At 37.3% G+C, this 26530-nt stretch overlaps 2 protein-coding genes across 2 annotated transcripts in view; one reads left to right on the top strand and one right to left on the bottom strand.

Annotated features, from left to right (window-relative positions):
* Window positions 1–7: 7 nt before the first annotated feature.
* tfpt (TCF3 (E2A) fusion partner) lies at window positions 8–10030 on the top strand. The gene is made up of 6 exons (XM_039741452.1): window positions 8–201; window positions 1030–1241; window positions 3275–3345; window positions 8844–8913; window positions 9055–9210; window positions 9542–10030. The coding sequence occupies exons 2-6, from the start codon at window positions 1035–1037 to the stop codon at window positions 9617–9619; spliced, it is 582 nt and encodes a 193-aa protein (XP_039597386.1). The 5' UTR covers window positions 8–201; window positions 1030–1034; the 3' UTR covers window positions 9620–10030.
* Window positions 10031–18649: 8619 nt separating this feature from the next.
* The window catches only part of lmtk3 (lemur tyrosine kinase 3), a 129796-nt gene continuing 121915 nt past the window's right edge, over window positions 18650–26530 (bottom strand). Inside the window, exon 15 of the mRNA XM_039741521.1 lies at window positions 18650–19414. Coding sequence (XP_039597455.1) covers window positions 19266–19414 — 149 coding nt within the window. The 3' untranslated portion in view covers window positions 18650–19265. The remainder of the gene's footprint in view (window positions 19415–26530) is intronic.

The raw sequence follows: 26530 nt of genomic DNA on the forward strand, positions 1-26530 counted from the left end.
CGCAAGTAAAACAACCCGTCCCTTTGTAATGACGTAATCATTGGCGACAAGAATATTTTCAGCCGGGTTTGGCACACCACAGGGTTGTTAAATGCAATAATTTTGGTTTTGAGACGCTTCTGAAGAAACCGTGAGGCGAAGATGTAAAAAATAGAAATTCTTAAAAAAAAGTTTTGTAATTAGTATAAGCAGTAACGACTGGTAAGTTATTTTATTATTTCAATATTTGTTTTTGTAAATGCAAATTAATCTCCACACTGAAAAAAGCTGGGTGTTCTTTTATCTACAAAATATGGTCATAATATTATTTATAAATCTCTTAATCAGATATCATGTAAACATAAACTAATGTATTGGTCACGTCCCAATGCGTTTGCACATACATACTTATTGTGCAATTTTTAATAGATTATAAAAATATGTCTTCTTTCCCATATCTGCTCCCATCGTTTTTCATAATATCATTAGTAAACTGTACGACTAACATTTTTCTTACTTTTTAATACCAATAAAATATAGTATTACGTTTATACTCACATTGTACAACGTTATGTTTTCTTTACAATATTATTATAATCTCCAGTTGTATGTTAAAAGTGTTGTTCTTTAAATTATATGTAGGCACTTGTTTTAAGGTGTACACCGTGTGAAACTTATGAAGAATGTTGAAATTTAACATACCATTCAGTTTTTAAAAATATGTTAATGAGGCCTGTCGATTTACACTTTTGGTTGTTTTTATTTTATGTTATATGATTAGAGTTCTGCTACAAGCAGAAAGTATTCATAACCCGCCTATTGATAAGTTAAGTCCATTCTCATCTTCTACCTCATATAGAGTGTATTGCTTATAAAATCTTCGAAGTGCAGGTTATATAGAGAAAATGGAATATCCTAAGGAAGGTACAGTACTAGCTGTATACGTATACAAATGTATGGTATATATTTGTTGCCTCTTTGAAGTTTGCATGAAAACATCTGAACTGCATGTGCACAAACATAATATGGGTTCTGTTGTTCTGTACACAGCAAGGATGATGGACGACTTTTCTGACCTTACTCTGCCTCCACTGTTCGGTGGACACATCTTGGAGGCAGAACTCGAAACAGAGGGAGTTGAGTTTGTAGATGCCGGTGGAGTTTCTGAAAATCAAGTAGATGAATGGAAGGAGAAACAGAAACGGGAGATAGATCGGCAAAAATATTTGAGTTTGAGCAGACGGTGTAGAGAAATTGAGCAGGTCAGTATTTGGTCAGATGATTACACCAAATTTAATTTTAGGTTGTTAGATTGTGTCATGTGTTGTTTAGAATGGGGTTTTTCAAACTGAAACGTGGTTGCCTATTGCCAGTGCAGAGAATTGGGAATGGTTTGCATGTTTTTTTCTTCTACTTTCTGTTTAAACTATTTTATTTAAATAACCAGAGAACACTGAGGACAGCAGGGTGGTGCAGTGGTTACCATGCACCCCTTCCTTGGCAGCACATCTTTTGACAATACAACTCTGTGGTACTCGGCCTCATGTGGGAGAAAAGCAGTCAGAAAAAAATAGTTAAAGTTTTGAGTTACAAAATTTTCAGTCACTCATGAGAAACCAAAGAGCTTTTAAAAGACATTTTCTTGATCATAAGGTTGCTTTCTTTTTCCTACTCGAGCAAAGGACTAGTCTTTGTAGACCTCACTTTATGGACTAGGCAAGTCTAATACATGTGTGGATGTGTGTGTGTTAGGAAATGGGTCCTACGGGGGGTTGTCAATGTCTTTTAATATACTTTTCTCACAATAAATGATTAATCCATCACACATTAGCAGAAATTGTTGAACACTGTGTGGTAGTCAGCCCGGATACAGACAGGCAGACATGTTCATGTCACCCACAACACGTTTTATTACTATATTTACAAGTGCACAACAAACCCCAAAGTCCTGGCCACAACACACTGCCCTCTTACTCTTCAGGCTGCCTCCTTGCCTCCTCCAAAACCTCGTCCTCTCCCACCCGACTCTAGTCCTTGTCTGAAGGGAGGCGGCTCCATTTATAGTCACCCGGATGTGCTCCAGGTGCTTTCTGTCAATCTTCCACCCGCACTCCCCAGTGTGGCGGAAGTGCTGGCTGCCTACCCGGAAGCACTCCAGGTGTCCCTGCTTATCTTTTCCCCGGCACTTCTGGGTGTGGCGGAAGAGCCGAGGTCCAGGGCTCCCAAGGCATCCGGGCACCCCCTGGCGGTGACCATGGGCCCCTGCAGTGTTTTTCGAAGCCTTGTATCTGTGGCCACCAAAGGCACCAGGGTGGTTGCCCCCACATGGCCCTCTTCCGGGTCGCATGCCCCCAATCTGCCACAACTGTTTAGTTCTCAAATATTGCTCAGAATTCCATGGTAATTAATCATGTGGTGGGTCAAAATATCATAATGCTCCCCTCACCTTTTTTCCTATCCAGGACTTTCAACTTTCTAACATTTTATCCTTTTAATATGAGAGAGACAGAATTTCTACAATAAGGATACACTTTATTCTTTATGAAATTACCATGTTTCCTTTTGTGCAACAGGATGAAAGAGACTTGTATCACAGTGGAGCTTATTTACCCTTCATGCTTCAGTCAGTAGAAAGGGAAAGACACTTCTAGGTTGTAGTGTGCAGGAATATTCGAGTTTTCCTGGGGTAATGCTTACAGACAACATTTTTAAAAAAATGCCCTTTCATTACCATTACCTCAAAACAGCAGAATTGAATCCAAACTCTCAAAATTGGGGGTCAAGTATATTGACTCCCCCCGATTCCTCCCCCTCTCCCAAAAACAAATACCTCTGATACTATCGCTTTCAGGTTCAATTATTCCCTTGTGCCATATGCTCGAGACAGGTTCTCAAAAGACTGTATGGAATTTAAAGAGATTTGAAAATAGATAGATGGATTGTTAGACTGTAGACCATTAAATTGCTTTAATATAATGATCAATGCAAGCTAAAAGTCCCAAATGTTGTCTTCTAAATATGTCACTGAGTTTGTTTTTATGACAATTATAGTTTAGAGTGGTACTGCTGCAATATTTATTTTACATTTGTGTGTCCACATGCTTTGTTTTTCCTTATTTCATTTCTATCATTTTACATGTATTTTTTAAAAGTCCAATTAAGTGTAGCATGCTTAAGTAATGACTTTTGTGTTTTCATTACAATTGCATTATTTTAAGGATATGTACTTTTTAAGACTTTAACCTATCAACAAAATAACTATATTGAAGATGTTTTTTTTTATTCCCATCATTAGGTGAATGAGAGGATTTTGCATCGCCTTCATCAGGTTCAGAAGTTAACTAGGCAGTTGAAGAAGGAGAGACGGTGTGGTTACTTACATTATTACTTGACTGCTTATCAGAAACCAGTTTTATTCACTGTATAACCATATGCTTATTCAGTTTAGGATGTCGAGGAACTGGTGACCATTCCTTCAGCACTGGGAAAAGGGTGGAAACCTGTCTTCAGAATTAATATATAAACTAGCCTGCCTGGTTATATACAATGTATCTACAAAATGGAAAAAAAAAAGAAAAAACTTAGACTTGGGTAGTTTGTGCAAATTCCACATAGGCACTAACTATGAAGAGTGTGAAGTTTTGAGGTGTTATGCTTAATTTGTAATGTACTTGAGCTCTGACACCCCAAGCCTCTACATTCATAATTCTGAATGTTTAGTCCATAGCAAAGTTTTTTTATATATATATATATATATATATATATATATATATATATACAGTTAGGTCCATAAATATTTGGACAGAGACAACTTTTTCTAATTTTGGTTCTGTACATTACCTCAATAGATTTTAAATGAAACAACTCAGATGCAGTTGAAGTGCAGACTTTCAGCTTTAATTCTGTGGGTTGAACAAAAAGATTACATAAAAATATGAGGCAAACAAAGCATTTTTTTTAACACAATCCCTTCATTTCAGGCGCATTTTTTTTTTTTATATATATAATATAATATAATAGTGTGTATGTGACCGGACACTGCAGCAAATTGTCTTTTTATGTTCACATTTTTTTAGATTGGCAAAAACAAGTTATGTGTTTGGTATGTACACCTACACAATATGAAAACTGAATGTAGCATCTCGTCAGTCAGTCAGTTAATGGCTTACAGCACAGCAAGTATGACTGTGCTGAAGTTTGGCTGAGATACTCCTCGCATATGGCCAGTTCCCTGGGAAGTGACTACATAACCAAAGAATTGTTTAGTGCAAATTCCCAGATTCTGCCTTCTCAAAAGGGTCTGAACATCATATTCCTCACTTTTGAGGTTTAATATGTTTGTCACATCGACACACGTTACAATAACAGCTCTGCGATTAGAATTAAACTCAAGTGTCATCATTTAGCTAGTTTGTCTGCATTTCCATGCTTGATAAAAGGTGTCCACAAGATATCTCATTATGTATATACAAATTTCCAAGACTGAAAAATTTCTGAAATCCAAAATACTTTTGTTCCCAGGCATTTCTGGTTAGGGATAGTTAACCTGTAATACAATAATGAGGAAGACTTTATGTCTCATTATTGAATGTTGATATTAATGTCTTTCTTTCATTTTGATTTTTTAAGTAACAGGAACACTGTCTTAGTCATTGATGACAAAGGTGACTATTGAGCACTGAGATGAAAAAGTGAATTAAAAGATTAGTAACAGTTTTTAGTGGTTCCCAAGTTTAAGTCCTAGAGACCTCTGTGGCTGCAGGCTTTTAACCCAACCAATTTCATAATGGGTGTATTTATCTAATTGTTTTGTGAGTGTCATTTTTTTTACTTTTTTATTCTAAGAGAGTGAGAGGTTAGGAGAAAATGCTGATACAGCACATTGCCACACCCACCACACGACAAACCAGATTAGGACTCCAGTGCAGCCATGCAATGGGTGAGACCTCAGCACAACTTCTTTTTAACTTTTGAAATATTTGCATTTTTGTCCATACCTTAAGCACTTAAGTTTGCTTTGCCATTTTCTTTTTTAATAAAGTTTGCTGCCTTAAATGTATCCAAATGTTGAAAAAATTGAATTCTGTGCTATTTTCATTTGTGTGCTCATTAAGAAATGCTTCTTATAAATTATCAAGAATGGAATAATAGCAGTAATTGCTCCTATATAGCATTCTGTGTTATTTGCCTTGTGTGCACTGCGCATTTCTAATCAGCCGCATTTGGATACAGTTAAGGTGCCAAATGGTAAAGGGTAAAGAAAACCGCAAATGAAACGAAACATAAGCATGTAAAGTTATGTTAACTTATACAAATTAGTATGAATTTCTCCAGAATATTTTTAGGCCAAATAACTAAGCAATGATATGAATTTGTTTGAACAAAAATAGCAGCCATGCAGGAAGAAGTCAACCTGAAAACCATTGACTTATCATTACAAATCATCATAATTATTAAAAATGACTAATAGAAAAGCCATGATTGAAATACTAAGGCCTATAAGGCATCTCTTTTGTTGACAAGTGAGTTATTCCCGAGTTCAAAGGCCCCAATAGCTAAAGGCTTTGCCTCCTGAAGTACTTCGGTTTATCCTTGGTATTTGAGGGACTCCGAATTGTCTTGTTATTGCGGTGAACATTTTGAAGTATAGCCATTAATAAATTATGTCATGAAAGGGGAAGGACATATTAAATGGGTAAATGTTGTACTTGTATTTTTAAAAAGGATGATTTTAACAACAGATGTAAATTTAACTGAAATCTATTAACCAGATTTAAGAACTACAGTTACATGGTTTTGTTTCCTGTCTTGCTTGTGAACTTTGCTGCATTTTTTACTTTCTCAAATACATAGTATAGAGAGTGTAGGAATTGTGAAAAAAAATTCAACCTTAAGATTTTGATAAATCTTGACATTTTAGACTTACCTGAGTCTGAAAATACCATTTTTGAAATTGTTTATCTGTGTGAAAACAATTTGACCTGGCCAATGAGATTTTGTACGCCTGCTTTATATCAAAAATAAGGAATCTTATCAACTTTTGGGCCATTTCCGGCAACTGGAAGTGCTACTTTAACTGAATACTTTTTAAAATTTTCAGGTAAACTATGGTTGTAATTACAGATAGGTGATTCAAATTTTGTTTAGATATTTATAATGATAAAAAGCAAACAGATATGAAATTTGAGAAAAATTGCTCACCCGGAAGTATAATGTATGAATGTTTTGTGTCATGGAGATATAAATGTGTACAATATATTAAAAACTGTATTCCATGTAATGCATATTCTTTCAATAACTATTATTAATTTTATTATAATTTATACATCATCAGTTTAACAATAGCATGTAAACATTGAACATGCCAAATATATACTAACACTTTTTCTGTGTTTTTAGGTGACTATAAGCTCTTTTTTTACTTTGCACGTAATCTAGGTAATGCATATGCAATCATGAAAACATTCCACCACTGTTTTTGACCTCCCTAAGTGCAAAAATATAATTTTAATATAAAGTTTGAATATAAACAGAGAGAAATTATTATGTATCGATATTATCAATTAGTTATGATGAGAAACAAAGAGATATGATATTTGAGAAATATAATGCAACTGGGAGTGGTTCTGATGACCTGTTCCTCTATCTCAGTATACGGGAAAGTCGAGGGCAGCACACTCCCGATTATTATTTTTTTAATAAATTGTTGAGAAGTAATAACTTAACATAATATTTTTATTTTTTTTCATACAAGTTAATGATGTAGCTTTTTAAAGTCTTACATGTGAGGCATTCAGGGGAGCATACGCCTCAACAGGGCTGTGGAATTAGAGTTGGAAGCAATTATTGGGTTATTGGAGACGGAGATGATAAAAATGTACGGACACGGACTAAAAGTAAATTGAAATATAATATGTTAAAATTTCCAATTTCACACATACTAATTCAAATATTTTTTTCTCCAGTCATTTGATGAAAATATAACCTTTTTTAATTTTTGTAAGTTTTGCCTTTAATTTAATGTTGCTCAGTAAGTTTTGTCTTTAGTTAAATTTTGCACATTGTAACTTCTTTAAAAAAAAAAAAAAAGACAGCATTTAAACACAAACTTTAACAAGTTAGGGTGTTAAAAAGTAGCCTGATGATTCTTGTTGGCAGTGATAAAATGATTTGTATCTTGTGTGCTGTCAGTCAGCATAGTAAGTGCACTACCATTCAAACGTTTGATATCACAGTACATAACGATGAGCATAAACACTACCAAACTAAAGTTTTAGAACACCTCAGTTTTTCTAGTCTTTCTTCAAATTTAATCAGTTAAAATGCAATGAATGACCTAAAGTGGTGAAAAGGTAAGCAGTAAACTGCCAGAAGTTTAAATTTAAAGTTTAGATTAGCAAAAACTGAAAAAAAGGAAATTTCAGAATATAAAAAAATGGGCCTTCTTCAAGGAACAACTAATAAGTTACAACCTATAGATATTTTGCAGCAATTTTAAAGTAAATTAGGCCTTGCAAGTTGAAGGAAACAGTTTGCACAGGTGTCCCAACGTTAGTTGATTGCTTAAAAACCCTCTGTCTGTCTTAAAGCAGAGTTGGATCAGACTGTGTTACTGTATCCTCAGAAGTACTACTTAGACAATATTCCAGTTATGATGGCAAAAAACAGCAATTAACAAATGAAATGAGACTGTGCATTATTACCCACAGAAGTGTAGACCTTTCATTTAGAGGGATTGCAAAAAAGTCATGAGTCATTGAGTATGGCGTCCTACACAGTCTAAATACAATTAGAATCTGAAAGAAACTCTGATAGGAAGACATCTGGTAGACCCAAAGTCGTCATCCAATCAGAAGACTAGTTTCTGAGGGTCAGCAACTTGTGTGATAGGCGCCTCACAGCACAGTAGCTTCAAGCATTGCTTAACGGTGGTCGTTAAAAGCAAATCTAAGTTTCTACTATGAAGAGGAGACTTTGTGCTGCGGGTTTGACAGGGCAGGAAGAAAACCATTCCTTAAAGGACAAAATACTGTAGGTCCTTGAAATACATCTTCACCATTTTAGATCAATTATTGCATTTCAACTAACTAAATTTGAAGAAAAACCGAGCTGTTCTAAAACTTTTGATTGGTAGTGCAAATTCTTTTGTTCTTTACCAATGTTTTAAATTTAATGTTAGATTTTTATATATGGTAATCATAAATTGCTATATTTCTCCCTTGGGACAAGTAAAGTATGATCAATCATTCTAATAAAAATGCAGTCTTTCAGCTTTCTGGCCAATAGTGGTATACATTTAAGAAAGAGACAATGCCTTTGTACCATACTCTTGAACAAATATCATTTTAATCAAGATTTTGTACAGCCCTTTTACCAAAGAAAGCCTGTGTAGTGTTGTATTGTAGCTAGTTATTATTAGTGGTAGGGTTGTGGGGTTTTGGATTCAAATCCCGCACCTGGTCATTATTTTTCTGGAACTTGCACATTGTGTTTGTATCTTGGATGTGTTTTTCTCTGAGTAACCCACTTTACCTCTCACATCCCAAAAGATATAAGGGTTAGTTAGCTGGCAACATCGGATTGACCCCAGTGTGTATGTATTCTGCAGTAGTCTCCTGCTGTTGGCCACCCTGTATCAACTGTGTGAATGCATGTATGCATATAAAGTACGTAATTTTAATTGGCCGGTTTTGCAATAAATGATCAAACAGAAGAACTCGTTGCTTTTAAATACATGCACATTTAGGAGTTGAGATGAAATGTTGGGTGCATGTGTACTTTCTGGCCTTTCTGAATTTATTTTTTATTCTTCTTTGTTATAATTTTAGAATCTGTTTTCCCCAACCCCCCCATATTCTTAATAGGTTCCTCATGAAAACACTAAATGCCTATGGAGATGATTATAGAAGTGCCCAGCTAGCTATCCCATTGGAGGTAATTAAAGCAAATTGACCCATTTCCATTCCATAATAGCCTTTTAATATAAGTGACGTCTTTTGAGATGTCTGTTATATAGTATATTTGTATTCATTCTTTGTGTTCCCTCAATAATCTTCAAATCTGTGTACACCCAAGGAAGAAGTGAGCTGTACGACTGATCCATCTCACTGTATGGATGGAGAGTGCCTTGAAGAACCCAGTGCTTCATCTCCTTCTAGTCTTCTACAATCAACACCCATCATTAAAAGAAAACGACATAGAGGCTTAAAAGACAGAGATAGAGATCTTTTAGTAAGTGAACATATTTTTGGTTATTTAACACTCCCAAGCTTACGTTTAAGAAGAATTACATTAGTCCTATGTAGACTAGGATGATCTTTTAATATTGTTTCATTGGGTAGTCGGAATGCGATTCAATGATAACATTGCTTGTACTGTAGAATGAAAATATATATATATATATATATATATATATATATATATATATATATATATATATATATATATATATATATATATATATATATATATATATATATATATATATATATATATATATATATATATATATATATATATATATATATATAATTATTTATTATTTTTTTTTTTTTTTTACTAGGATGGCGATGTTCCTAATTTATCAGATTCTGCCTTCACTGGATATTGTGGTGAGAGCCCAGCAACAGATTTTACTTAAGTTGACCACACCGTTTGAGAGGTTTCCATAAGTGATTTGATGATGTTCTCTCCTGAGGAGAGTGGACACTTACTTTCTCTATTTTTGATGGCCATCACTCGTTTTTGTTTTTGTGTTATTTATACACTTTTTAATGAGCAAGCTTACTTCTTATGTTTTTTTTATTGTAAGATTTGAATGTTTCTCAATACAGAGTGAACATAACTCTTCATGAAATCACCCGAAACTCTGCTTCTGCTTTTCTGAAGATCACAGCATTGCATGGTTTCCTTTCTTTTCCATGCATCTTTTTTATTCCCTGTCATTGAGTCATATTATGTATTGTAAAAGAATTCTAAAATAGGGTTTAAAAAACTGTCTATCCAGTAACATTTAATATAATAAAGTTTTTCTTCATTTATTGTGAATGTTTCTGAGGAGTGTTTTTAATTGTTTTGACAACTGTTTTATGCCATTTTTGACATTCTGAGTCCAATGTTTATAAATGTTGGTACATTGATACAGGAGAAAACCTTACCTTTACCCTTTTCTTATAATAATAATAATAATTAAATTATATTATATAGTGCCTTTCCCATGCTCAAGGTGCTTCACAGAGTCTCATTAAGAAATAGCAGGTATATGTAACATTGGATACAAATGTTTCCTGAATAGAACATTGCAACAAATAGTTGCATGATATACAAAGGCATTAAATAGAATAAAAGACAGTAAACCAAAGTAAAATACTAAATTCAATACTAAAAGAAAGCCTATCAAATAACATCATTTGTGATATAACTGACACACAAATTTATACAGAGGAAGACTGAAAGAGAGGGCAGATTGTCCGGTTAAGTTAAACGCCTTCCTGAACAGATGAGTTTTCAGTTGTTTTTCAACAAAAAGAATAAATGGGGTCACCTGATATCATTAATTTCTGGAGGTCATCCCAAAGTCTGCATGCTATACAGCTGAAGGTCCTGTCACCCATAGAGTGCAGGTCAGTGTGAGGCACAACAAGACTGCCAGAATCGGAGGATAGCATAGTGATTTAGAAGGTACTGATGTAGTCCGGTGCAAGGCCATTTAAAGCTTTGTAGGTTGTTAAGAGAATTTTATATTCAATCCTTTAGGACACAGGGAGCCAGTGGAGGTGAAGCAGGATGAGTGTGATGTGCTCGTTGTTGCTGGTCTGTGTTAGGACTCTTGCAGCAGAGTTTTGAATCAACTGGAGCTGTGATATAAGGTTTGCAGTGGCACCTGCCAGTTGGGAATACAAAAAGTACCTACAATAAACATGTGAGCAGTTAAATAAAGTAGCCTGGTCTGATGAATCACATTTTCTTTTAGATCATGTGGACAGTCGTTGTGTGTGCATAGTTTACCTAGGGAAGAGATGGCAGCAGGATGCACTGTGGGTAGAAGGTGAGTCAGCAGATGCAGTGAGATGCTCTAGGAAATGTTCTCCTAGGAAACCTTGGGTCTTGACATTCATGTGAGTGTTATTCTGGCATGTGCCACCAACCTGTTGCAGACCACAAACACCCCTTCATGGCAACAGCTATTCCCTTTAAGCAGTGGCCTCTTTTAGCAGGATAATGTGTCCTTCCATACTGAAAAAAAATTGCTCAGGAATGGTTTGAGGAACATGACAAATTCCCCAGATCTCAATCCGATTGAACATACGTGCTGGAAAAACAAGTTTGATCAAGGTTCCACCTCACATCTTAGAGGCCTTAAAGGATCTACTGCTGACATCTTGGTGCAGACACCACAGGACACCTCCAGAGGTCTTGTGAAGTCCAAGTTAGATCTGCTTTGGTGGCACAAGGGGTACCTGCACAATATTAGGCAGGCGGATTTAATGTTGTGCCTGATCGTTGAATTTATACACACTGTTAATATTATGATTGGCTGTTTTGAAATCTTAATGTGTAGATAGAAACGGTCTCTGAACCTAATGGGACAAGTGCCAGTGGTCCTATACTGTTTGCTAGAAGGGAGGAATGAGAAAAGTGGCTCTGCAGGAAGGCTGGAGCCTTTTACAAAACTATTTGCCTTTCTAAGACGGTGTGCGTTGTATACCTGTACATCGTGAAGAGAAGGCAGCTGGGTGCCAGTAATATTTTGTACCGGCTTCACTATTCTACCGTGCACCTGTATCTTGTGAGAACAGATGGAGAAATGTGAGTTGCCCTCAGACGTCGGAGAAAGTAGAGGCATTAGTGAGGCTCCTTTGCAAGAGCCAACTGTGTTTTGCCCACTTCAGTTGATCAGTCATGGGTACTCCAAGAAATTTAAAGCTGCTCTCTCTATCAATGACATTATGGAGCATCAGTTAACAGATAGCAGCATGAGTTTGTTGGAAGATATGTTGACAGAATCAACCATCACTTCAAAGACAGGAAGCCAGAGAAGAGTGGTGGAAGAAGGCAAGTCAGGAAACAAAGGTTAAGGTGTAAGAGTAAGATTTAATAGAGTCTGTAGTCTTACAGTTAAATAAAATAATTCGAGGAACAAATATAACACATTACTCTATTTCTCCCTGGGTTTTGGAAGACACCATGTTCAAATAAGCGCAGTGTGTGAGAGAATAATTTGGTGGTAACAGTAGTTAGGTATTTCGGTTTGCAGGGCACATTGAAATATATAAGCATTAGTTTGTTATCCTGAAATGGTTAAGTACCCAAGAGACAAGGATGCTCCAGAGAAGAGTTGATGTCGTACACAAAGTGTATACATGGGGATAACTAAGAGAGCTGTCCTGTAAACAACAAGACTGGACAAAATTTCAAGGGTAATGACGAAACCTAAAGGATATGAAAAGATCAAGAATATAATGAAATAGCCTTTTCTCTCTATTATAAAAAAAATACTGGAAGGGAGATTATGGAGACGAGACTTGATCTTCTTGGAAGACAATTTGACGTCCATGCGAGAGACACTTTAACGCCACGCAAAGACAATTTGACGTCCCGCGAGAGACACTTTAACATCACACGAGACAAGGCAGTGAGACCACATTTAAAACAAGTTCAAGGACAACTAACCAAGCAGTTGTTGGAATGCCTTTGACAGACACACTTCATGTGCTACCCAGCTCTTAAAACAATGACACGCGATTAGCATAGCATGCTGTAGCAACAGCAGCAAGCGAGCAGATGATCAGACTGCTTTTCCTTAGCATGCGTTCATTAACCCCTTTGCGCAACATGAATGGCAGAGATGCGAAGTGGCAAAAGGACAGCTGCAGTGCAGGCTTTTAAATGATTGATGTGCAGTGCGACAAAAAGAACACGTAGCTTGCCAGCAGCAAAAGAAAGACAGCAGATTATCTGACGCCATCTCCTTAGCGTGTGTTCAGCCTCTTTCACAACACAAGCAGCGTTATACGTCCTTCGAGAAAGATTTAACCACGCCTGGGGCCGGAAAAAAAGGACAAGTATTGTTTTTACAAAAGTTTTAAAGTAAAAGTGAAAATAATGCATATGTAACAATTCCCACGAAAATAACAATCTCTTTAAATTGTATATTCGGTAAACCAAACCCGGGGATGGGCAAGTGAAGCGAGCAGGGGGCGGAGCCCCCTAGTATTTTAAAATTTAAACCAACAAACCAATCAGAGTAAATGTCAGCACTGTTCTGTAAATTCGGTTGTTTGTAAACTAGACCTCTGCCCTTATTATTTTGACCATTCTGATCATTTTGTAGCAGACTACAGTGGTGGATGCTCCTTCTTACTGCACTTGCTGTTAAGAGATAACTAAAGACACAAAGAACTTCGCAGCACCAAAGATTGTACACTTTACTACAGTATTACAGTGGTGTGAAAAACTATTTGCCCCCTTCCTGATTTCTTATTCTTTTGCATGTTTGTCACACAAAATGTTTCTGATCATCAAACACATTTAACTATTAGTTAAATATAACACAAGTAAACACAAAATGCAGTTTTTAAATGATGGTTTTATTATTTAGAGAAAAAAATCCAAACCTACATGGCCCTGTGTGAAAAAGTAATTGCCCCTTGTTAAAAATAACCTAACTGTGGTGTATCACACCTGAGTTCAATTTCCGTAGCCACCCCCAGGCCTGATTACTGCCACACCTGTTTCAATCAAGAAATCACTTCAATAGGAGCTGCCTGACACAGAGAAGTAGACCAAAAGCACCTCAAAAGCTAGACATCATGCCAAGATCCAAAGAAATTCAGGAACAAATGAGAACAGAAGTAATTGAGATCTATCAGTCTGGTAAAGGTTATAAAGCCATTTCTAAAGCTTTGGGACTCCAGTGAACCACAGTGAGAGCCATTATCTACAAATGGTAAAAACATGGAACAGTAGTGAACCTTCCCAGGAGTGGCTGGCCGACCAAAATTACCCCAAGAGCGCAGAGACGACTCATCCGAGAGGTCACAAAGACCCCAGGACAACGTCTAAAGAACTGCAGGCCTCACTTGCCTCAATTAAGGTCAGTGTTCACGACTCCACCATAAGAAAGAGACTGGGCAAAAACGGCCTGCATGGCAGATTTCCAAGACGCAAACCACTGTTAAGCAAAAAGAACATTAGGGCTTGTCTCAATTTTGCTAAGAAACATCTCAATGATTGCCAAGACTTTGGTGAAAATACCTTGTGGACTGATGAGACAAAATTTGAACTTTTTGGAAGGCAAATGTCCCGTTACATCTGGCGTAAAAGGAACACAGCATTTCAGAAAAAGAACATCAAACCAACAGTAAAATATGGTGGTGGTAGTGTGATGGTCTGGGGTTGTTTTGCTACTTCAGGACCTGGAAGGCTTGCTGTGATAGATGGAACCATGAATTCTAATGTCTACCAAAAAATCCTGAAGGAGAATGTCCGGCCATCTGTTCGTCAACTCAAGCTGAAGCAATCTTGGGTGCTGCAAGAGGACAATGACACATAACACACCAGCAAATCCACCTCTGAATGGCTGAAGAAAAACAAAATGAAGACTTTGGAGTGGCCTAGTCAAAGTCCTGACCTGAATCCAATTGAGATGCTATGGCATGACCTTAAAAAGGCGGTTCATGCTAGAAAACCCTCAAATAAAGCTGAATTACAACAATTCTGCAAAGATGAGTGGGCCAACATTCCTCCAGAGCGACGTAAAAGACTCATTGCAAGTTATCGCAAACGCTTGGCGGTGGCCCAACCAGTTATTAGGTTCAGGGGGCAATTACTTTTTCACACAGGGTCATGTAGGTTTGGATTTTTTTTTCTCCCTAAATAAAAAAAACCATCATTTAAAAACTGCATTTTGTGTTTACTTAATGGTTAAATGTGTTTGATGATCAGAAACATTTTGTGTGACAAACATGCAAAAGAATAAGAAATCAGGAAGGGGGCAAATAGTTTTTCACACCACTGTATGTTTTAACGGACTTTAGCCTGCGTTTTTTCTTTTTAAAAGGTTTTTGTTCCTGGTATTTTTAGATTTTTGTGTACTTTTATCCACTTGGTAGATTTTATATTGTCTGGTGTAACATAAGTTACAGTTGTTTTTCTTGAAATTGCTGTGTTTACTCACCACCTAGTTAAAAGGAACCTGTGCACTACTATCTTTAAAGTTCAAGAGTTACCAGAGTCTTAATAAAACTGGGAGGCATAGTCGAATATTTTAACAGTGTTTAGGTTAGATTGCCTGTAAGTGTGACCAGCCATCTCTCACATTTCCTCAGAAAATGCCACTTCCACAGAGGATCCAAACATTTAAACTTATATGTGGCTCTGTCAACTGCTCCGAATGCCAAAGTTATCTACAAAGTAAACATGGCTGAATGGTCACCTAGAGGTAAACTGGGACAGGGCTTCCCAATGGAGACAAAAGGGAAAGAAAGAGAGAGAGAGAGAAGAACTATACATGAATCCACCATGTCACTGAGATATCAAGCAAGGACTGGAATCACCCACAATTTGTTTTAATTTCATGACTTACTCGATGAAAAAGGTGGTCCAGGTCAATCTATTGTTCCTGGCTCAGGGTCAGGCTTCAGACAATTCCATTAGAAATAATCTTCCTTCATCATTTTTATGGCACCATGTAGTTGCAGGTGCTTCTCATGAACAGAAATAGCAAAAACAACAAAAAAAATGCAGATTTTTCTCAGAAATTTACCTTTGTGGATGGAGTGAGTTTTAGGAATTCAAAGGGAAGGAAGATTTCAAAATCTGAGTCCTAACCAAAGTCTAGCACATGTTGTGTCGATGCACTGTCAAAGTTGTGATGGTACCTTTCTGAGTTGTGTCTTTAGGTAGCAGAATCATAAAAATGCATAGGGGTGTGAAGACCTTCGCAAGGTAGTGTGTCCATGTAAATATGATTATGTTTGTGAAGCTCAAGATGGTTTTTTATGTCTAGATTTTTTAAATGTTCGGTCATCATTTAAAATATTGTTTTATTATAAATTAGGGATTCCTGGCATGTACTTCAGTTGTGTTTTAGTTACAAATAGTCTACAGCCTTGATTAGTTTTATAAATGAGCATTTATTGGAATTTCCTGAGCACATAATACACTTAATATCAGAATTCAGTGGTGCACAGCTTGATTTTAAAAAAGGAATGCACTTTAAAAAAGAAGAATTTTAGTGAACTATTTCTAAACGTTCAGTATCATTCAATTCCAGAAAGATACCTCATAAATGTATAAAACTCACAGCCATTTATTGAATGATACAAGAGTAATGCACTTTGAAAGATAACTATTTAAAAGTTCAGTCAAATTCAATACAAATCACGGGTCAAATAAATAATGTGTACAAAAAATGATGCGAGAATGACTAACTCATAGCATTTGTCCAATATATAAATGATGACATTATAATCAAAAAAAAAAGCTAGACATAAGCTGCTTTTTGTAAATAGACAGATCACTAACTCAAAACCAACATCAGGTAGGCACCGCCAGCTATCATCATCTTTTGATTGTATACTCCTTTGAAAAGTCATTTTATTTATTATAACAATTCAATCCTACTTTCCAGTGCATTAGGTATTCTGTTTAACAGCATTTATTGACTCCTTCTCTAATTGTAATTTCTTTGTATGATAATTTATGATTTTCAATGATCATCTCTTGTTATGAGTTTTCCTTTTATTCATTTTTGTTTTTTTGACAGCGTCTTTTGTTTGTTGATATTTTATGACGTGTTTTTGTGGGTGCTTGCATATTATTTATGGCAATGACCCCCACACGGTTCACACCACCACAATAAAACATGGTGGCTTGTATCCTAGCGTTTGTATCCAATCAATAAAAGCACAAACTTCCGAGAGTTTACTATTGTTCCCGAAAATGAATATTTAGTTAGCATTTTGGGCCTTTTTGCCTTTGTTTTGAGTACATATTTGGCACAGCTTACTTGACTTGGCTTGCTTTTTACCATCTTAACCACAATAGGTGATACTTAGTTTGAAAGGCAATTATTTTGTATTAATTGGTTTATTACTAATCATTTTACAAGTGTCAGATATGTATGATACAGCCATTCTTTTATTGTCATGGGCCTGTATAATCTCAGTTTGCTGCACTCATTAGCTTGGTATTGAATGCTCCCGTGCTCTGACCTCTGCCCGTTTATTGGCCATTCTTTTGCTTACTCTTTTAAAGGACTGTCATCTCTTAGTCTTTAAAATACCTTCACAGAGAATGTAAGTCAAAGATTTCATTGTTAAAAGGGATCTTTATTAAAATACCTTTATAATAAATGTTTAAGCAAAGAATCCAGGGATTGATAACACAACAGTATGAGGTCAAGCTTTTAGCTACAGGTCCCCTAGAGCTGCGGACTGATCTGCCTGCCTGTATAAGAGATGCTACTTCACTCTCGGCTTTTAAATCCCGGGTTGAAGACTCACTACTTTAGTCTGACTAGAGCTGTGGATTAGCTGTGCCTAACGCAGCTCTATTTGTCATTTACGTAAAATTACAAGAATTATAACTGCTGATAAGCATCCTCTGTCATGTTTCTATTTTCGGTGTGTTGCTGTGGCACTTACTGCCACTGCTGTACTGCCCAGCCATTACTTCTGCCCATGGGAAAGACTCCAGAGATACTGGGGGCTTTAGAAACAAGAGAAAATAATATTTGGTGGTCTTATTAGACTACACAGCACAGTCTTTTAATATTATACTGTAGAATGCCCAGGAAGAGGGTCTCTAGCATTTTGTGTCTGTACTGTTGGATTATAACCAACCATGGTGAAAAGTTTCCTTAGTAGCGCCACTGACTGGAGTTTCCATTTTCCTCTCCTCAGTTTTATAACAATAATATCAATATATGGATCTGCTGGATTTTACATATGCTTACTCTAATCTGTATATATGTTTGTATTGTCACACACACGCACATGGGAGGCAGTCAATGGACATTACCAAACCAGGGGGTGGCGATGTGCCCTGACACATTCTCTCTTTCTTCTACAGACCCTCAGATGGAAAACCCACCTGATCTCCCTTCCGGTTACAGCCCTTGAAACACACCCCTTCCCGTCAACCCACTATAAAGTCCCCATAGCATCCCACTCCATTCAGTTCTGTTGTGGACTCAGTCTGTTAAGACTACTCTGAAACGTTTGTTTTGCCTTTTTTTGAGTATATGGGGTGGATCCCCAAAACTTTATCTTGGTTTTGTTGTTTCTTCTTCCAGTATATAATATTGCAAAATTTGTATTTTAGCTGTAAACTTGTTAGTGCACCCTGAGCCTGTGCAGGATGAAGAGCACTAGACAAAAATGACTCGACTTGCTATGGACTGCATTGGCAATAATAGGTGACACAGGCTTTGAAAGGTAACTTTAAAAAAATATCAATTGGCCCATTGCTAATGTGACCTTTTTACAAGTATCAGACAATGTGTGGTGTTGGATTATTATGGTCCAAAGTGATCCTGTATAATATCAGTTTTCAAAATCAATCTGTATTCATTAGTTTGTGATGGAGAATTACAAATGGAAAGTTGGTGAATCCTCGGCACAGCCACACTCTTGTGCCATGTTTATATAATCAAGCAAATGTGACATATTTTAAAATAGCTTTTATTACCAATTAAACACTTCCATTTTCATTTACAAGGGGACTCAGTCCATCAGCTCCTTTTTTTGCTCCATTCGTCTTCAGACTTTGTTTTGACGTACTGCACGGATTTCTTTCCTTTAAAGGTAACTGTTTTGGATTTTTGTCAGCCAGACGCCACCTTTTGTACTGTATGCTTTCCTTTGAAGAAGTCTTCCTTATCAAATGCGACCAAATTTCACGTCATGCTTTGTTCCGTCTCTTACTGGCTGAACTGCATTTCCATACTGATCCATTCTCCTGGTTTATTTTGGAACCTCTTATATTACGGGCGGCACTTTATTAATAAGTGCACTGAACTGTGGCAGTTTGCTGAATTGCTCTGCTTTCTTAAAAAGATGGACAGGTGGATGAGGAGGAATGATTCAAAAATACAAAGAGGATACACAGACACATAATGTTGGGATTCTAGAGCTAAAAGTCACTCTGTTCATACACTTGTATTAAAATCCATTCTGGTGTCCCAAAGTGAGCTCTGCAACTTCACTGAGTGTAAAATTCAACCAGATCCACCGCCACAGAATGCTTTGAGTGCCTTTCTTCAGTTTATATAATGTCATTTATCAGTCTTCTAAAGTAGAGTCTGATTTTCTGGATGGTGAAGGTGGATCCTGGGCCGGGCTAACTGTGAAGCGTGACGATGTCAAGGCCGTCGATTCACTCTCCTTTTTTACAGGTGAGTCTTCTTTCATTTCCACATTTGTTTTCTCTTCTAGAAGTTAATGAAAAACAGAAAGAAAATATTGTGTCAGATTATTAATTCCAAATGCCAAGCACTTCAACAGTGAGCAGAAACTTGAATCTCAGGTAGGCTTTAAATGAGCTACAGTAGCAGCAAACGGATTTACAGTACATGAGTGTCTATCACAGGAAACACACCCGGTCAGTGAGGCAAAACCAATCATCATGAAACCTGCAGAGCAGCAAGAACCCCCCCACATATCCCAATCCAGGAGGGAGCCTGGGTCGCAAGCACTATGAAGCTGCATCTGTCACCTCATAGTTGTGACGTACTGAGAGCCTTTCTAGCTGCTTTCATGTGCTTTTCGTATTTATCTACTGTTTATTATCTGTCTCCTCTATTATGCATTACCATGTGACTTGTACTGTATGTGGCATCAAACATCTAAAGGGATAAAATGATTTGACTTACTTTGGCATTGCAGCTGTTGTGTCCTTGGGCAAGACACTTAACCTACCTTGCCTGCTGGTGGTTGGTCGGAAGGATTGGTGGCGCCAGTGTTCGGCAGCCTCACTTCTGTCAGTGAGCCCCAGGGCAGCTGTGGCTACATAGTAGCTTATCATCACCAGCGTATGAATGTGTGTGTGAATGGGTGAATGACTGTTGTGTTCAAACTAGGGGTTCTTGAACTCTAGTTAGGCGCTATATCAAATACAGGCCATTTACCATTTTACCATTTGGCAAGTATAACTATTCGTTTGACACTCTTCTTGCTATTTCCACCAATTTTCGTAATTAGCTTGGACTTTTGCACTTTACATTTTTATAATTTTAATCATCCTTCTTTTTGTTTAATTTTGCTTTTCGTTCCACCATTTTGCTCACTACAATCTGGACTAAAGGTTCTCAACCAGTGCGACATGAAGCATTACTGGAACACAGGGTAGCATCAAAAAAGCTAGGAGCAGCATGTGTGAGCAACAAAGAGAGCAGGATAGAGCCTCCCTTGGGCAAGAAAAAGAGAGAGCACGAGAGACCCCCACTACACGAGTGACAGAGAGAGTATGAGAGCATCCTACTACATAAGAGAAAGAGAGAGTACGAGAGACCCCCACTGTATGAGTGAGAGAGAGTATGAGAGAATCCTACTACATAAGAGAAAGAGAGAGTACGAGAGACCCCCACTGTATGAGTGACAGAATATGAGAGAATCCTACTACATAAGAGAAAGAGAGAGTATGAGAGACCCCCACTATATGAGTGACAGAGAGAGTATGAGAGAATCCTACTACATAAGAGAAAGAGAGAGTACGAGAGACCCCCACTGCATGAGTGACAGAGAGAGCCCCACTGGCACTGTACACGAGACAGAAACAGCACGAGAGAGTCCCACTTTGCAAGCGACAGACAGAGCCACACTATTCAAGAGGAAGACAGAGCAACAGACAGCCCACTGCATGAGTGACAGCGAGAGAATGAGAGAGCCCCACTGAGCAAAGTGACAGAAACAGCGCGACACAGCCCTGTTGCACAATAGGAAGAGGTAGAACCAGAGAGCGCCACTACATGTGAGAAAGACAGAGCACGAGAGAGCCCCACTGCATGAGTGATAGAATCAGCACAAGATATCCCAACTACACAAGCAACAGAAACAACACAGGCAAGCCCCATTGCTCAAGAGGAAGAGAGGGCATGGAGTACCCAGCAGCACAAGCAACAGAATCAAGATGAGAGAGCTGTACTGTGCAAGAGGAAGAGAAAGCACCTGAGAGCCCCACTGTGCGTGAGAAAGAGAGAAGAGTATGAGAGAGCCCTACTGAGCAAATCGACAGAAAGAGGACAAGATTGTTGCAGGAAGACAGAGCGCAAGAGTCTGTGTGAGAGGAACACGGAGACATTAAGTGGCTGTGCTTGGTCTCTTTGTCTATGAGGGGCCAAACAGGCCATGAATGAAGCCAGTATTGTTCACACGCAAACCAATCACGCAAACCAATAGTAATTATTCATAAACCAATAGTGTTCACACATAAACCAATAGTTTACGTGCAAAAATATTTGATTTATGGCCTGTTTGGCCTTCATATTTGTCTGCAGCCTATACATTTACAGCCTAATGGCCTTCTGTCAAGTATTTTCCTTTTAGTTTGGTAGTTTTGAAATTTTATTTTTCCCTTTCGTTTCTGATTTGTTTGCTCCAGAGTATTATTTTTGGGTTTGTAATTCATTTTGAATTTTCAATTTGTGTTTAGGATTTCTGTTTCTGGATTATTTTTCTTGCAGTATGCTGTATATTATATATATTATTATAATATTTTTATTCCACCTTAAGAATTTCAATTTAGAGTTTGTTCTAATCCTTTTGAGTTTTGCATTTTCTGTTTATAGAGTTGTTTATTCCTTTTCGTTAGCTTCTGTTTTTATTTTAGTTTCTCCACTGTTGTTTTTATTTTTTTTTTTTCTATTTCCTACTTCTAATTTCCGTAATATTTTCAAGACAAGTGTCTACAAAAGTCACCGTAAAGGTTACAAGGCTAAAATATAGAGGAAAATCACCGAGAATGTATTATTTACTTTTCTCCAATAGATGGCAGCAAAGCCTATGAGACAAAGTTGACTGCTCTCCATTTTCCTTGCGCACAGCATCAGATACTTGCAGTCATTCTCATTCAGTGAAATTCTCTACAGAAAATCTTTTGTGTATTATTGATGACTCAGATTCTGCATTGCCAGATGAGGATTTTGAGCTGTCACAAGAAAGTGCCAATGAGAATTCTGCTGAAAAACAACATCAGCAGGGCAACACACAGGCTAACAGTGCGATTCAGACTCCCGGTGAGTTGGTTGCCTTGAATGGACTCATATGCTTTAAAATGATCATGTATAGAGGGTTAGTACAGTACAGGTTATTGTTTTCCACAATCTGAGAGATAAAAAGGATGTTGACATTTTTCACAGAAAGCGATTTCTAATAAAATTCAGCCTACAGGTATGACAAAGAAAAAAAAAAGTCAAGCTCAAAAGAATTAAAGAAAAGGAGTAATTCATTTATGATGTACTCATTTCTTGGCAAACAGTTCAAGTGGGGATTTCTTCTTGTGATATGACAACAAGAGCCTTTATTTGAGCAGTTAGAGTCTGTTACAGTTTTAGCGTCTCATATTATTTTTCTATTCAGTTTCACTGTTGCTCTTACAATGTTGGCAAATCAAAACAGAAGCCGAGCAACAAAAGAAAAATATAATTTGATTTGGGTATTTTAAAATGTTAATCGAGTTACCGTATATACTCACGTATAAATTCTCCCGCCGATAAGTCGGGGCTTAATTTTACCGTATAATTTCCGGTATTTTATCAAAGTCAAAGTGAACTTTGTCATCTCAACCATATACAAGTATACAGATAGACGAAATTGCGAAGCTCAGGGTCCACAGTGTAACAACATGATGTGCAAATAGTAAATTAAAAATAGAATAAAAATTTAAAAATTTAAAATTAAAACGCAAACAAGACAAGACATTGTGCAAAGATAGGACAAACAAGTAGCAGCAATATTGATGTGTAAGATATGTAATATAATAAATAAATGAATAATAAATAATAGATATAGATAATACAGAAATTATCAGTGTATGATAATAGTTGTTTAAGACGTGTGTAAACAATGACAGGTCAGAATGTTATAATGTCGATTGCGGAAAACTCACGCTATTGGTACAAGGGATTATGAAATGCTAATGCCCGCCTGAGAGAGTAACCGCAGAGCAGACTGACATTTTTATTTCTATGTGGGTGCTGCAATGCGCTGTATCAGTGTGTGCTCCTAACCTCTCTCTTTCTCTGTTGTGTCTTTGTGACCACACGGTAATACCAGAACTATTCCGAAGCAACGTTTGCATTGATTTGTATCTCGCACCCTCACACACTTTTATCGTAAGAGCATCTCTTATCTACGATGGAGCGTTCGATCAGAAGAAAATATGAAGCTGGTTTTCAATTAAACGTTGTTGAAGTAGCAAAAGAAATTGATAAATTCGATGCGTCTGAGAAACTGATGTAAGATTGGAGGAGGCAAGAAGATGTTAAAAAAAAAAATTAAGCGTCGCATTTTTGAGCGGGCGTATAAGTCGGGGTCTGATTTTATGATCAATTTTTCAGGTTTCAAGACCCGACTTATACGTGAGCATATACAGTAATTAAAAGCCTTGGTGTTTCTAGTTATCGCAGAAAAATGAACCTGTGCCATTAAGCTGTTTACTGACATAACTGTCTTCTGTTACAATTCAGCTGAACATTTTAACACTCTTTATTAGGCATCATCCATTCCACTAGTTTGAATATTGTTTGTCATGAGGTCGAGTGTCACTAGAGGTGTGTCCCATGTGCGGCTCTGTTCAATAAGGGCGCGTACAAAAAGGCGAGCTTCAAAAGGGCGACCTCAATTGAGCACGGCGAATAAAGGCGTTCATAGATAATTTAGTTCAAATGGCTCTGGAATATGTGAAGAGCAACAAAGGTGCAGATCTACTCGTAGTCGAAGGCAACACATTGCACATAATCTACAGCTTCAAGTGTAACACAACAATGAGTAAGAGCAGAAAACAACGAAATATAGAGAGCTTTAGAAATAGTTCTTTAGAAGTTCATGCATTAATTAATTGGATGTTTTAATATTCTTGCTTTCGCCTTTTTAAACGTTCAGTCATTGCCTTTATCTAATAAATTTTCTGTAATAATTTTGTTACGTTTGCCTTTATTCACTGCGCTCAAATGAGGTCGCCCTTTTGAAGCTCGCCTTTATTTACGCTGTAATGGCCGCCCCTTACCCGGCTGGCCGCTACACCTCCAAGACCTGTGGCCTGTATTATTTGCTGAGGATAAATCTTAATCAAGCCGTACCTTTAACAAATTAAACCTTTCCCCCCACAATCGACGGTGTAAAAAAGCACAAAAGAAAAGCAGATATGTAAACTTAAACTGATAAATTGTATTAAATGAAACAGACAAGCTAAACAAATTATAAATATCCCTCCACCAAAGCAACACCGTGACAAATCCCTAGATGAATACAACTACCCCTCCCTTGCCCTTGTAACATATAACAAACAACACAAATACCAAAAAAGAATGAATGAAATACGGAAATGAACGGTCGTGAACTTGAGTCTGAGTAACAATTGCCCTGAATGCAGATGACTGATTAACCAATATATGAAGTGTTTGTAATTCCCGGAAAAAAATGGAACAGCCTCACTGTGTATCCTTGGCGGTGGTGGAAAATGATCCGACCCCGGGGTCTCTCGATGATGAGGGTGTTGGAGTGAGTCCGGCGGAATGAAAAACAAACTGGATGGAAATGCATGATGTGAACTACAGCAGGTACAGGTACAGGTACAGGTACAGGTACAGGTACAGGTACAGGTGGTTCATGGTCGTATATCGAACAATCTCCTTCTCTCCTCTCCCTCCTTCCTCTTCTCTTGATTGTTTTTATAGTCCTGTGACGAATGTAATTGATTAATTGACGGGGACGGCATTCACTGACATACACAAACAGTAAATGGGACGATGGAAACAAGACGCACGTGGTACGAACACAAACACTATTACTACTATGTAGCCCCGCTACAACGCGCCCTTATTGACGGATACCCCCATGTGCATGTGTGTGTGCATGTGCTGTCATGGCAGCTACCTTATTTAAGAGCGAGCCTCATCCTAAGCCATTGTCTGTAGCTGGCTCTAAACACAAGATTCCTTATTTACCCTTCGAACATTAGTCTCTCTGAAAGTTAAAATAACTTCAAGGCGTTTCTGACAGCTTACTCATTTTGTCAGTTTGCTTTGGTTGCTATTCAAATAGACTGATTTTCTGTCTAAACTACTCTTATTGAGTTGCCTGTAAAAGCCATGGAAAGACCAAATTGCTTAAGATATCTTGCACTTACTGTAAAAAGAGTGAGTGTAGTGTTCTGAGTTACAGAAATGTTCTAGCCGTCTTGCTCATTTTTTTTCTATGAAACTTTGTGATGACTTGTTGGTTTGAGTCCAGATGGAAATATGGCAGAAGCCTGTTACATTGGTAATAATGTAAACTAAGGAGTGTGTAAATTAATTAAGAATGGAAAAGCTTGCTTTGAACAGTATAGTTGGCCTTCCTCAGAATGAAGATGCGCGCATTTTAATCAAAAAGTATCAGTAGATGAAACATAGTCGGAAAGTCAAGCCAGGGTTCTTACCAAAAATCAAACAGATCTGTCATCAAGATTAGAATGGTAATCAAAAATTAAAGACCTCTATGCAAAAAATAAATCTGTTAACCAGGAAAAGTTTAAATCACAAAAATGACACACCAAACACTATAATTATCCAATTAGATGATTCTTATTCTTGTGATTCTTATGATCATTTATATCCATTGGCATCATAAATACATTTTAAAATTTGGACTGATTGCCCAAAGCCACTAAATGAAAATTAACAAAACATTACTTGTGTCTTTCCTTGGCATCATGTTGGTTTTTGTTGGGGCTGCTTTGTTGTGGTGTGGTTGCCACTACGTTGATAGAGATAAAGCCCAAGATGGAGCAGTTAATATCTAGAGCTGAGTTAGTGGACTCTGAACAACAAGTGTTAAGAGAGACAAGTGTCTGACCTGGCCTCTGACTTACTGGATATCATCATCATCGGTCGGCAACGCAATTTTCTGTCCATTAAGTGACAGACTTTCTGTGGTCAAGAACAAGTTTCTGTCACTTCTCCTGGTCCTGTGTGTCTTTCTTCGATTGCACTTGGGGACAGTCGGATTACAGTATTGATGGTGTTGATGATGTATCGCCAATATACTTTTATTAGATGACTTTGTTTAGGCACTTTGAGTCTCTCTGATGGGTTGTTTAGTGCATATTTTCTAATGGGTTATTTTGGGTTTCTTCATCACGTACATCCTACACAGGTCAATTGTCTTTTGATAATGGTTTTCGAGACTAGTTCCTGCTTGACTTACTTGTACGGAGGTCCTCGGGTTACAACGTCTCGACATACAATACAACGCTCACTCCCATAAAAACTTAAAAATTGAGACATGAGAAGGAATAAAGGTAAGGATTTTTTTTACACTCATTTTTTCTGTTACTATAGTACAGTGTA

The sequence above is a fragment of the Polypterus senegalus genome, chromosome 18, assembly GCF_016835505.1.
Source record: "Polypterus senegalus isolate Bchr_013 chromosome 18, ASM1683550v1, whole genome shotgun sequence".
NCBI lineage: Eukaryota > Metazoa > Chordata > Cladistia > Polypteriformes > Polypteridae > Polypterus > Polypterus senegalus.

What these genes read in the sequence shown, in the direction of transcription:
- tfpt (XM_039741452.1), top strand. Translation starts at nt 1,035, where the DNA reads ATGATGGACGACTTTTCTGACCTTACTCTGCCTCCACTGTTCGGTGGA. An exon ending in CAGTTGAAGAAGGAGAGACG is followed by an intron (nt 3,346 to 8,843) that starts GTGTGGTTACTT and finishes TATTCTTAATAG; the next exon opens with GTTCCTCATGAAAACACTAA. An exon ending in AGCTAGCTATCCCATTGGAG is followed by an intron (nt 8,914 to 9,054) that starts GTAATTAAAGCA and finishes TGTACACCCAAG; the next exon opens with GAAGAAGTGAGCTGTACGAC.